The 13,780-nt window shown below is 42.0% G+C and overlaps 1 protein-coding gene across 3 annotated transcripts in view; it reads left to right on the forward strand.

The window, feature by feature from the left end:
• PRKAG2 (protein kinase AMP-activated non-catalytic subunit gamma 2) overlaps nucleotides 1–13,780 on the forward strand; it is a 552,351-nt gene that overhangs the window by 477,812 nt on the left and 60,759 nt on the right. For all 3 annotated transcript variants that reach the window (XM_082257523.1, XM_082257525.1, XM_082257524.1), the window contains one exon: nucleotides 5,249–5,358. In XM_082257523.1, coding sequence (XP_082113649.1) covers nucleotides 5,249–5,358 — 110 coding nt within the window. The remainder of the gene's footprint in view (nucleotides 1–5,248; nucleotides 5,359–13,780) is intronic.

The raw sequence follows: 13,780 nt of genomic DNA on the forward strand, positions 1-13,780 counted from the left end.
CTTGGCTTCTTTATGCACATTAATACAAATTTTTACCTGGGATGCCCAAACTTTCGATCCCCACTGTAGTGCCATCGTGCTATTGTGTTCTGCTGGCAGGGAGACTTCCACACTAGCAGAATATAATGATTAGTGTTGCAGGTTATAGCCTATGGCATTGATCGGCCAAAAAAAAAAAAAAAAACCCTGATAGGCTGGTTGTACAGAAGTTGATTGAGGGACCCTTTTTTTTGTTCCGCACCAGAATCGATGTTCACACCCATGCGATCCAAACCCTTTCTGAATTTTTAGTTTGCACTGCGATATGCGAATTGATCTAGGGGTGTCATTAACTTTGTATTGACACTCTGTGGTTCGCTTATGGCAGTGTGAACTGCCTGCGAGTCAGGTGCAATGCAGGAACCCGCAGTGGATTCACAGGGTTTCCCCGCATCGCACCAATGTGAACCAAGCCTGAGGGAATAATTGTCAGTGGAAGCAACGTCCTGGAGTATTCCAGTCAGGGCTTTATTCAACTCTAGTCAGAGCTGCACAGTTTTTGTTTTTATCTACATAAGCAGTTTTGTGTTAAAGGTGAATTATCCCGTTAAGCGTACATCCGTGCGAGGGTCGTGTGTGCCTACAGGGGGATACGCGCCTCTCCATGCAGGCAGTCCCATTCATGGCAATTGGGACGCAGTGGCTGCCAATTTGCCAGCCATGTAGGTGCGTTATCTCAAATGCAGACAGTGTGCTTTTAGGGCATCACACCTGCATGACTGTCTAATTGGGGGTGCCAGCTGTGTCCGTGCTCAAATGACATGAATGGGACTGCCTGCACAGAAATACACGCAACACCTGTGCATCCTTGTGCAGGTAAACACGGCTCTCGCATCCGCGTATGCTTAAGCATGCCCACGTGAACAAGGCCGTTCACAATAAAAATGCAGAACAGACTATTTCTTTACCAGTAGAACAACGTTAGACCAGATATAGCATTAAATAATGCCCAATGTCCCCATGGCTTCCTTGCTTTGCAGTAGCAGTGCCCGTCTTTGACAACACAAACAAGTCATGGTCCTGAATTTAACAAATGTTAGCTTGAAGTGGGGGAAGGAGCACTTGGGCATAGGCTTTTCCCCAACATGCAGATATAGCTATTACAGTGGGGAGGTAGGAGCTGCCATGCTGGGGCTTTCATTGGGTAAAGCCAGCGCTGCATGAAAATATCACAGCCAATGTGACTGTATTGACAGCTGGCATTGCACGACACTGATTTGAGTGAAGTACACCTTTCTCAAACAACAGAAGGACTTCTCAGTCTGTTTTGTGCAATGGTAGCTGTTATTACAGTCACATTAGATGCTATAAGGGACGCAACTAGAATTCACAAGGCCCTGTAGCCAAGGCTGTCTTTAATTTTGGTTGGACCCTGGGCAAATATTTTCTTGGGCCCTCCAAAATCCACTTATTACCAATTTGCAGGCAGTGTGGGCTCAAGAGGCAGCTGCTTTGGGCCCCACAACAATGACTGGGCCCAGGGCAGCTGCCCCTTTTTCCCTGTGTCAAAGAAGGCCCTGCCTGTAGCAAAACTTATTGGGTACCCCTACAGGGAAATAAAGAATAATTTGGTATTTAGCAGTGGATCAATTTAAGGGGTTTACACTCTGGGCAAGTTATTCTACCTGTAGTAGCCCCTCTTTAGATGAACTATTGACACTAAATGCAACTTGGGTCAAACTAGGTCTTCCTGCTAGGCAGATCCTTGCCTGAACTTTTACCAGGTGATGATACCGGAGTGAAGGAAGTATCAAGTGTTCTATAAGGCTGGACAGACCTGAAATGCAAACAAAATGAAGGATGAAAAAAGACAGAAGCCAGGCAACAGCATACTAGGAACTTCGAGTAAATAATCGCTCTGCAGTGCACATGCTACATCAACAGTGCTGGAATCCAGTCTAGATAAAAATGAATGATGCACAAGGCATGCAGTGCCGTGTGCAATCATACAAGACATGACAAATAAAAGAGCAGAAAATGTGACCAAAGATGAGACTTACCAGACCTTCATCAGTTCGGTACGCACACAGAATTTGATGGCTTACCCATTTGTTGCTGTCAGTTGTAGGAAGAGGAAGTCTTCTTCTGTATCTCTGAATTCAATGGGCCTTGTCGGAGAGTGGCAGCTTCTGTGTTTACTACAAATATTAATTTGTAAAGAAGTTTTCTGATCAAGCGCCTAGTCAATCAATGGTTAAATTGACCACCCAAAGAATGGGAAATCAACACAAACTGCTGCTAATTCTCTGCAGATATACCACATAAAAAATGTTTTCATAGATTATCAGCGCATGTTTGTATCCCTCTCAAGTTGACTAAATAATAAAGATAAATCACAATTTCTACTGATACAATATCTAAATTCATATATAAGCGACACAGTGAATAAAGAAAAACTCAAGTGTGATTTACACTGTGCAAAAAAATGCAAGTTGCAAATAAGCAAAAATACTTAAAACCCAAAAAAGACATAATTATTTCATATAAGTCTTTAAATATGATGAAAATCTAAAAAATATTTTTTAAAAGTGTGTGTTAAAAAGCTATATATATATACACACACAGTGGGTACGGAAAGTATTCAGACCCCCTTAAATTTTTCACTCTTTGTTATATTGCAGCCATTTGCTAAAATCATTTAAGTTCATTCTTCTTCCTTATGAATGTACACATAGCACCCCATACTGACAGAAAAACACAGAATTGTTGACATTGATGCAGATTTATTAAAAAAGAAAAACTGAAATATCACATGGTCCTAAGTATTCAGACCCTTTGCTCGGTATTTAGTAGAAGCCCCCTTTTGATCTAATACAGCCAGGAGTCTTTTTGGGAAAGATGCAACAAGTCTTTCACACCTGGATTTGGGGATCCTCTGCCATTCCTCCTTGCAGATCCTCTCCAGTTCTGTCAGGTTGGATGGTAAACGTTGGTGGACAGCCATTTTTAGGTCTCTCCAGAGATGCTCAATTGGGTTTAAGTCAGGGCTCTGGCTGGGCCACTCAAGAACAGTCACGGAGTTGTTGTGAAGCCACTCCTTCGTTATTTTAGCTGTGTGCTTAGGGTCATTGTCTTGTTGGAAGGTAAACCTTCGGCCCAGTCTGAGGTCCAGAGCACTCTGGAGAAGGTTTTTGTCCAGGATATCCCTGTACTTGGCCGCATTCATCTTTCCCTCAATTGCAACCAGTCATCCTGTCCCTGCAGCTGAAAAACACCCCCACAGCATGATGCTGCCACCACCATGCTGGACTGTATTGGACAGGTGATGAACAGTGCCTGGTTTTCTCCACACATACCGCTTAGAATTAAGGCCAAAAAGTTCTATTTTGGTCTCATCAGACCAGAGAATCTTATTTCTTACCATCTTGGAGTCCTTCAGGTGTTTTTTAGCAAACTCCATGCGGGCTTTCATGTGTCTTACACTGAGGAGAGGCTTCCGTCGGGCCACTCTGCCATAAACCCCCCGACTGGTGGAGGGCTGCAGTGATGGTTGACTTTCTACAACTTTCTCCCATCTCCTGACTGAATCTCTGGAGCTCAGCCACAGTGATCTTTGGGTTCTTCTTTACCTCTCTCACCAAGGCTCTTCTCCCCCGATAGCTCAGTTTGGTCGGACGGCCAGCTCTAGGAAGGGTTCTGGTCATCCCAAACATCTTCCATTTGAGGATTATGGAGGCCACTGTGCTCTTAGGAACCTTAAGTGCAGCAGAAATCTTTTTGTAACCTTGGCCAGATCTGTGCCTTGCCACAATTCTGTCTCTGAGCTCTTCAGGCAGTTCCTTTTGACCTCATGATTCTCATTTGCTCTGACATGCATTGTGATCTGGCAGGTCTTATATAGACAGGTGTGTGGCTTTCCTAATCAAGTCCAATCAGTATAATCAAACACAGCTGCACTCAAATGAAGGTGTAGAACCATCTCAAGGATGATCAGAAGAAATGGAAAGCACCTGAGTTAAATATATGAGTGTCACAGCAAAGGGTCTGAATACTTAGGACCATGTGATATTTCAGTTTTTCTTTTTTAATAAATCTGCAACAATGTCAACAATTCTGTGTTTTTCTGTCAGTATGGGGTGCTATGTGTACATTCATGAGGAAGAAGAATGAACTTAAATGATTTTAGCAAATGGCTGCAATATAACAAAGAGTGAAAAATGTAAGGGGGTCTGAATACTTTCCGTACCCACTGTATATATACAGTTTATATAGGAAACTACATTAAGGATTAAAAAAAAATGTATCTTTCTTAATATAGTTTTCTATATGAACTATATATATATATATATATATATATATATATATATATATATATATATATATATATATATATATATATATATATATATATATATATATATATATATATATATATATATAATATTGCTTTTTAACACACATTTTTTATAAAATCTTTGAGATTTTCATCATATTTAAACACTAATATGAAATAATTACCGGTATGTATTTTTGGGGGTTTTAAGTATTTTTGCTTATTTATTTGCACTATTATTTAGTCAACTTGAGAGGGATACAAATGTGCGCTGATTTATTTATGAAAAAATATCAATTTGCGATTGGGTAAGCTGTCAGATTCTATGTGGATCCCACACTGCTCTAGCAATTCAGCACCTGCCCCCACACCAGCAGTAGTTCTCAAAGACCCAGTCCCCAAAGAATATTTAGTCGCCATGTTGAATATACAACTGCTCAGTTACACTCATATGTAGGGTAATTTTATTTTTTGGCATCCATCCCAAATATATTAGAGAAAACCTGGAACAAATCCTAGGGGAGGATTTTCCAAAAAGAACGGGGGAGAGGTGCCTTGTATTTTTGAAAAAAATGTGAAGCAAAAGGTATGTATAAAAAATGGAAAACTTTATTACATAGTTACAAAAACAAACGGTCTTTTTTTGGACTTGCTATACAATTAATTATAAAAACCACATTCGTTTCTAAAAAACCTTCAATGCCTAGTCGCCATGTTGACACTCTGGTGTAGTGGACCTGGAGGGATGGGGGGTGATCATATTGAGAAAAGCGACCAACATGCTTGTATACACTTCTAATTCTGTTTATGCCATATTTTGGCAATATTGTGTGTATGTATGTATGCGTGTGTATATTATTTATATATAAATATAAAGTATTATATGACCTACATATGTAAATGCATCAAACTTACAAGTGCTTTTATGTTTTCCAGCTGTTGAAGTATCGGAGAGTGACATATACACGCGCTTCATGAAATCACACAAGTGTTATGACATTGTGCCCACCAGCTCCAAGCTTGTCGTGTTTGACACTACGTTACAGGTGAGATCTTTTCAGTCCTGCTTTTGGCTGCATATATTATCATACCATTATGATTGAAACCGAAAACTATTTTCAGAGGTCAGACATTTTAGGCATAACTGGAAATTCTGGTATATAACACTTTCATTTTTTTTTTTTCTTTTTTTTGTTTTTATACTGCTTTTTGTATTACATTTTCCTTCCCCTTGCTGTTAAATCAACTACCCATGCAGTGAGCTCCCCACAGCCTCCAACACACTGCATTAAAGCCCCAATCCTCTACTTAGTGGGTCCCCCGCCGTCACTCTAGGCTCCTTTTTCTTCTCGGTGCACCACCATAGGAAGGCACCTCTTATGAGGACGCACCTGTGGGCGTACTTCCAAACCGGGCTGTGCGTGTCTATAGACACACACAGTTCAGCTTGGCCCTGCCCTCCGCTCCCTCCTCACAGGATTTGACTGACGGCAGCAGGAGCCAATGGCTCTCCCTGCTCTTGGCCGAGCTTGTGTAATATCAGGGAGAAGGGAGAGCACAGATGCAGCCGGGCACAGTGCTGGATTAATACAGGACTCGGATACGTTTTTAGGGGGTAATGCGTGTAGAAAGTGATAGAATTTTTTTTTGGGGGGGTTTTCTTTGCCTACATGCAGGGAATGCATTAGGCTAAAAAAATGTTTCACCTTCAGAACCATTTGGCTTGAAGAGATGGGAATAGGATGAAGCTCATAAGCTGCCCTTAGATTACTCTCTCTTTTTATTTTTTTTTGTTTCCAAAATTGGATTCCTTCTTTCACACAAGCAAGGTGGATGGAGCAATCCTCTCAGCTGTGCCATTGATTCTGACAGCTGGACTTTCCTCTGCGATCAGAATACACTGATTAGCTGCAGCCAGCTGATTGAGAAAGATTTACCAACGAGACCATATGCTGTTAAGCAGGGGCAGCCAAGCATGGATTAAATTTTGCCAGGTTCCTGCTGAACGGGACGAATTTCGATCCATCTATGGCCACCTTAAGTGACGGTTCACATATTTGCGATGACAGACATCACATGTGATTCGGAGCACACTGCTCTGCAAATCGCATCTGATGTCTGTGTGATGCAAGTTCAGCCATACAAATTGAATGAATTTGCATCGCATTCAGACACAACACAGAACCCTTTTTTGGGTCCACACCGGAATCGCATCGCATGGGTTTTCACACTTATGCGATCCGATTCATGTCCGAACTGACATTTCGCACTGCGATATGCAAACTGATCTGGGGATGACGGTAACTTTGTATTAACACCCCCAGCGATTTGCACGTGGTAGAGCGAACTGCCTGCAAGTTGAATGCGATGCGGGAACCCGCAGTGGATTCACAGGGTTCCCGCATCGCATATGTGAACTTGGTACTTAAGTAAATTCACTCTGGCGAGGGATGGAACACTATAACATTTTAATAAAGTATTCTTAAGTTTAATTCCTGGTAAGATTTATACAAAGTAAAGAATATGGTTTTGCAGACCACAACAGCCAACAAACTAGCAGCCAATACCATATTATTTATAAGTTGGTTGGTTTATATCTTGCATACTTTTGGACTATTTTGGACTATTAAATGACATGACACTTCATCCTTTATTGCTTTTCGTAGAGCACGGGTCTCCAAACAAAGAGCCAGTTTATTTTCCTTTGGACTTTAGGGGAGCTGGAATATGGCCGGCGGAAGTGGAATTTTTCCTGCCATTAGTGGGATTCAACATCCCCACATTTGGTATCATTGGGAGGAATGGTGCTCTGTTATTTATCAGTGGGAGAAATTGTGCCCCCATTGCTGGTGTCAGTTAGCAGAATATTGTCTCGTATTAGTGGGAGCAATAGTGCCCCAAAAGTCAGATAAAGGCAAGCAAAGAACCGCATCTGGCCCCAGGGCCACAGTTTGGAGAAAACTGCTGTAGAGCATTAAAAACATGACAGTGGTTCTAAAAAAGTTTCAAAACAAAGTTTAACAAACCATATGATATGCTTCAATCAAGTAGAAGTATGTCTCTAGAGAAAGATAACTGAAGTAATATTCACTCTGTTGCCATGCATAACTTAGAATACCAAGGGAAGTACAGGCCAGCTTCTATCCGACAACTCCACATGACTTGCTATTGTTATACAAACTTAGGAACAGTTTCTAGTATCTGGTAGCATTATATGGACTTGCAGTGCTGCTTGTGTTCTTTTATCCTGCCATTATATTATTTTGTCTGACGCACATCAAACACTTTTTCCTGTGTCCTTCCTCTTATTCTGGAACTGCAGCAAATAGCGGAATTCCCTCTGCTCTGTTTTATAATGCTACAAATTCTCTAATGACGTAAGAGCTTCCGACTGCTTTCTTGGCTGTTTATGTGGGCTTATGGGTCAAAGTTTATATTATGTCTTGTGCAGAAATTAACTACTGTACAAATGTGTGGGCTCCTTCTGTCTAGTCTCCAGCTATATTACATAGGGAGTGTATTATTAAATTGTATCTGTTATTGTAGTGGGGGCACAGTATTCGTAGTTGAAAAGAAGCAGAGGCAAATTAATGTTAACTACTTGCCGCCCGTAGGACGTCAATGGATGTCCTCAGGTTGCAGTGGTTAAACCGACGTTCCTCTCTCTCTGTGACCCCGGAAGCAGGAAGCGATGAGTATATTGTCACCAGGCTTTTAGCGGCAAGGAAAAGCAGCTGATCGGAACGATCTGTGTCTGATCGGAACGATCTGTGTCTGATCGGAACGATCTGTGTCTGATCGGAACGATCTGTGTCTGATCGGCTGCATTTGAGGCCTGAGGAGAGATTTGGGGTAATAGACCCCAGATTCCTCCTTAAAGAGTTCCTGTCATGGCCCATGCTGTCACAAGGGATTTTGTTCATCCTATGTGATGGCAATAAAATGAAAAAAATAAAATTTTGTATAAAATGAACAATAAAAACAATTAAAGCACCCCAGTCCCTCCCGTGCTTATGCGCAAATGTGTACGCATACGTTACTCCCGCACACATATGTAAACGGTGTTTGCACCATAAGTGAGATATCGTTGCGAACGTGAAGACGAGAGCAAGAATTTTAGCACAAGGACTCCTGTGTAACTCTAAACTAGTAAGCTGTAATGGAGTTTAAAATGTTGCTTATGGAGAATTTTGAGCACTATAGTTTGACGCCATTTCACGGGCAGACACAATTTTAACATGTTAGCAATCTATTTACTCGGCCTAACATTATCTTTCACATTATACAAAAAAAATTGGGGTGACTATTGTTTTGTTTATTTTTTTGATTCATTAAATTTTTTTTTTTTCCCCACAAAATTGCGTTTAAAAAACCACTGCTCAAATTCCTTGTGACATAAAAAATTACAGCACTCATCATTTTGATTTTATAGGTCCTCTGCAAAAAATATATATAATGTTTGGGGGTTCTAAGTAACTTTCTAGCAGAAAAAAAAGGAGATTTTTTTTAATGTAGGAGCGAAGTGTCAGAATTGGCCTGGATACAAACTGGTTAAAGTTTTATAAAGGCTAAAAGCAAATCTGTAGAATTGTAGTGAATGCAGCAACCAGTCTAATTTCAATTGATATAAGTTTAAATGTCCCCATATGTCTATAATCTTAAAAGGAGTTTGTCAGTGAGGTTTCTCCCTCTGACATCTGGGGATCACATCAAGTGCTAGAGGTTTATAATTTTCTAGCTGTAGCAATCTTTCATGCGCTCACCAGCCGCAGGTGCCAGGCCCGAGCTGGGATCTGCTTCTTCTATCTTCAATCACAAACAAACCAATATCCCGTTTACACATTGTTGTGGTTTTTCTTACATTTCAATAAACTTTATTAGAACCTGTCAGACCTGACTTCCCTGAAGGGTTTTGCCACTTAATCAGAGCTTGCAAGAAGTTGGGTATTGCCCCATTCCTGGAAAAAGTTCTTGGTCTTATCGCTGTGTGAGATGCTACACAGGCATGCTCTGTAGGGCTAAGCAGGGATCCTAAAGCTGGGTACACACAAGGCGAAAATCGGCTGAAAAACTGTTGGTTTGATAGCTACCAGCTGACTTTCAGCCTGCGTGTCCAATTCCTTGACTGACAGAAGCCAGTCCCACAACTCTCGAACGAGAATATTGGAAAACCAGCATCTGGTTAGGGAGAGCTGATCACAGTTTTCTGGCTGCGGGAGGGGATAGAATACCGTAGTTCAGCTTGGAAATTGCTGCACTAACATTGTATGTGTTAGTACGACAATCTTTACGTTTTTTTTTTTTTTATTCAGCCCACTGTACTATGTACCAAGCATATGAGGTGGTAACATTTGTTTTCACTTTATTCTCATAGTTTTCTAGGATGCCCAAAATCCAGGATCCCTACTATGAAAATTGTTACTAAAACTTGTATGGTTGTGCTCTATTTCCTGAGATCTAAAATCCTCTTCCTCCTATCCCCCCTTCCCCTTCCACCCATACCCCTGAAGCAATAAAGCAATAATCGTCAAGTACTGTTGAATTTAATACCAGCTCTCAAGAGTGTCAACTATGCCTGTCCTTTCTACTCCCATCCTCCATTCGTACAAGCTATAATAACTTTCACCATTGAAAAGTGCTCTATAAATGGGAGGATGGATGGACAAATGAAACGTCTGCCTCCTCCATTGAAGTGCATTTCATTCACTGAACCAGTAGTGCAACTTCTTTGAATGGAGGAGGGCGTGGTAAGGATGGGCATAGTCGGCACTCTTCATTGAGTGCCTGTGACAGGCCAGGCACTCATAATAACCCCCGCAGCATCGCAGAATTACCACTGCAGAGGTATGGGGGTGGAGGATTTTATTTAAAGCTGACCATACATTATGCAACTTTCTTTTCTTCAACCTTTCCTCCTCAACACTGACTGCTGATGAAGGAAATCCCTCCCGCTGCATTATTATATTCTGACAGCAGGGGGTTTCCCCACCGTCAAAATACAATGATAACTGTTGCCGGCTATAGCCACCGGCAGTGATCATACAGGAAAAAAAGCGGCTGGCTGGTTGTACTAAAGTTGATCTATGTATCTACTGCAGTACAAAAAGCTTCCCATAGATGGATTGAAATGTGTCCAGTTCCTACTGAACTGGTTGAATTTTGATTCATCTATGGCCGGCTTAGGAGTCTAGCATGAAGCTCAATGGACACTTACTTGATGCTGATTTAAAAAAAAAAATCTAAACTAAACTTACGTTTTAAACTTTTCTTTGTAATAAAAGCAGGGTAATATTTTAAAACCATCAAATGAGTTCTTGTCTATTATCACAATGATCCTTTACATTCATTACTGTGATCTTTATAGAGGTATAAAGGACCATTTAAAATTAAAAATTGAGCCCTGAAATGGAGAAAATGGTTATACTGTAACATCAACTATCAACATAGAACTGTTGTGTTACATAAATGTTTAAAGCATTGTTAGAAACAGGCTTACACAAGAATAGTTTTGTGTGCAATAAAATGGCTCTATATACTTTTTTTAGTTACTGATTTACTTTTAAATATGTAGGCAGTTTTTCTAAAGTTTTTATCATAACTTGTTAATAACCGTACTAGTTTGAGGGTATTTTTTCATAGCTCTGCATATGTGGCAAACTGTCCCCTGTACTGTATTCTGTTCCGAGTTACTGAGATACATTTCGGTTTGGCTCTCCATAACTTTTGCTATAGATCTGGGTGCAGATAGCAGAACATGTACTTATAAAATGTACTGCTTCTAGCTGGTTAGAGCACGAATAATGTAGTAATAGTGCAGTGTGCTCGCAGGGCACAGAATTATAAAGAAAGGATGGGATTTTATAGAGCGATTTCCTATTTTCAGCTGTGATTTGTACATAAGACCACATTCTTCCTGTGACTATTTAGGACCGAAGGGTTCTGGCTGTTTGCAGGGGAATACTTTACATGGTTATGACTTGTATAACACTATTTACAGGAAAATAAAGTGCAGCGCATGATAAAATAAATAGCACGTATAAAAGACATCCAAAATCTGGTACATAAATATGCACTAAATAGCTGGATGAAGATGTGTAATATCATGAACAGTGGTCCATAACTGATGCAGTATATAACTGGTTAAGGGAGGAAAGGAAGCCTCTTGTGGAAAGACTGCCTCTCCTCTCAATAACCTCAATAACTCGACCACTAGGGGTCACAAAGCCTGTATAATCATCCAAGGACCGATCCAATCCCAGAGAGAGAATCCAGTCTTAACCTCCACAAATGTCTGATTAGCATGTAAATGAAGAAAAAGGATCTAGTGCTCTATGGTTGATAACACACAATTTATGAGTATAAACGCTCATATACTCACAAGTAAAGCACTGTCTCCTTGGAAACAGCGCTTTACTTGTGAGTATATGAGCGTTTATGCTAATAAATTGTGTGTTATCAACCAGAGAGCACTAGATACTTATTCTTCATTAACATGCTAATCTGACATTTGTGGAGGTTAAGACTGGATTCTCTCTCTGGGATTGGATCGGTCCTTGGATGATTATACAGCTTTGTGACCCCCCTAGTGGTCGAGTTATTGAGGTGAGAGGCAGTGTTCGCCTTGGTGGATGGGCTGTTTCCTCACGGATCCTATGCATGGAGTTTGTTTTTATCTCTTTCCACACGAGGCTTCCTTCCCTCCCTTAACCAGTTATATACTGCATCAGTTATGGACCACTGTTCATCATGTAACACATCTTCATCCAGCTATTTAGTGCATATTTATGGACTAGATTTTTGGATGTCTTTTATACATGCTATTTATTTTATCATGCGCTGCACTTTATTTTTATGACCTTGTACTAGAGGTTTAGGTTTGACCTTTTAGTGTCCAGCTGCAAATTTTTATGATTTAGATTATGCGCTGAATATTATCTTCTATTCCTATTCACAGAAAAAAAGTATTTCTCTGTCGCTCATTGACAGACGTAGTCCTTGTTGATTAATAACAACTCGGGTTATACTGCCCTCTACAGGAGTAGGACTAGACAGGAAAGAAAACGTTCTGGCCACACCCTAGGGGCAGTCCCAGAGGGTATATCCTCTCACTTCCTGCTACAGCAAATCAGTTTTTTTCTGTCTAGCTAGGAGTAAGGACCTAGATTCCTTGCTAGGATCTTCGGTCCTGGCAGGATTTTTTTCTTAGAAAGATTTTTTAGACCGCTTTCTTTCTCCAGTTTCCTGTGAGATCTTCAAGCAAGTAAGCTGGAACTGGGCGACGGGCTGGATGTTGAGATCCAGTGGTCACCCCAGTTCAGCCTACGAGCGTGTGCAGGCCATAGCTCCGCGCTGGGTCGGCCGCGACATAGTCCCACTGGACGGGGACTGACCCTGCGAGTTAAATGTCTCGCCTGGACGCCAATGACCAACAGAGTCACGGCGTCCGTATTGGTCGACAGCCCCCCCCACCCCGGTGGAGAGGGGTTCTGTCAGGAGTTGGCGCCCGCCTGGTTCCGGTATAGTGAGTAGTATGTTCCCCCTCTCCCCCTGTCGGGTTTGTGGTGGACGCGGGCCCCTCTCTGGGAGGGTAGGATGGATCTCCCCTCTATCCTATAATAAGTCACAGATCCCCCAATTTGAGTGTGATTTTTGTGAAAAATAACCAGGAGGCTTGGTTTGGGAGCTGACGATCTAAAGTCATTGTAAGTCTGTAAGGATGACTGAAGTCAGTGGCAGCACTAAAAGGGGCGTTACTATTGAAGTAAGAGGTATCCTACCTGTCAGAGGTACACAGGCTGATGCCTATGCCTTAGTACTGCAGTCCAGATCGCCATTCCTCCAGCTTCCACGGGCTGCACAGCACTGTTTTGTGGCATCTCCCGACGACCCACGGACCGCATGCGGCCCGCCAGGGTCCTGTACCGTCGGCCAGGCTTATCACCATCCAGGGTGAAGTTTGTGGGGCCGATGCACTCCCGCAGGCCGCTAGGCCGAATACAGCATCCCGCAGGCCGCTGCTAGCCGCCGCTATCCTAACAGGCCGCCGCCATTGTCTTGCAGATCACACGAGGCTGCCATATTGGCGTAGCCTCGTGTCTCCAGCATGGGGGCGGCCATGTTTGAGGTGACCAAACACCTCGTGGAGCCAGGGGGAGGCGCCGGAAGGCGTGTTAAGGGGCGGAGCCGCCTCCTTTACCCAGGAAAAAGGGCCAAAGACTTCCTGTCTGTAACAGGACAGCACTGAGCAGGCTGATAGAAAACTTCTGTGCATCAGGGATGAGCCTTGGGGTCTCTCTCTCTCTCTGTGGGGTCCAAAAAGGCAGGTAACACTGAGGGGCGCTGTTGCGCTGGGGGATTACCAAAAAAAAAAAAAAGTTTTTTACTTTGTCATTTTTTTTTTTGTCGCTGGCAAATGTCTTGTATAATCATTGACCCTGCCGCATATGTATCCCCACCTGATCCCCTCAA

This window comes from Pelophylax lessonae (assembly GCF_965119305.1).
Source record: "Pelophylax lessonae genome assembly, chromosome: 5".
NCBI lineage: Eukaryota > Metazoa > Chordata > Amphibia > Anura > Ranidae > Pelophylax > Pelophylax lessonae.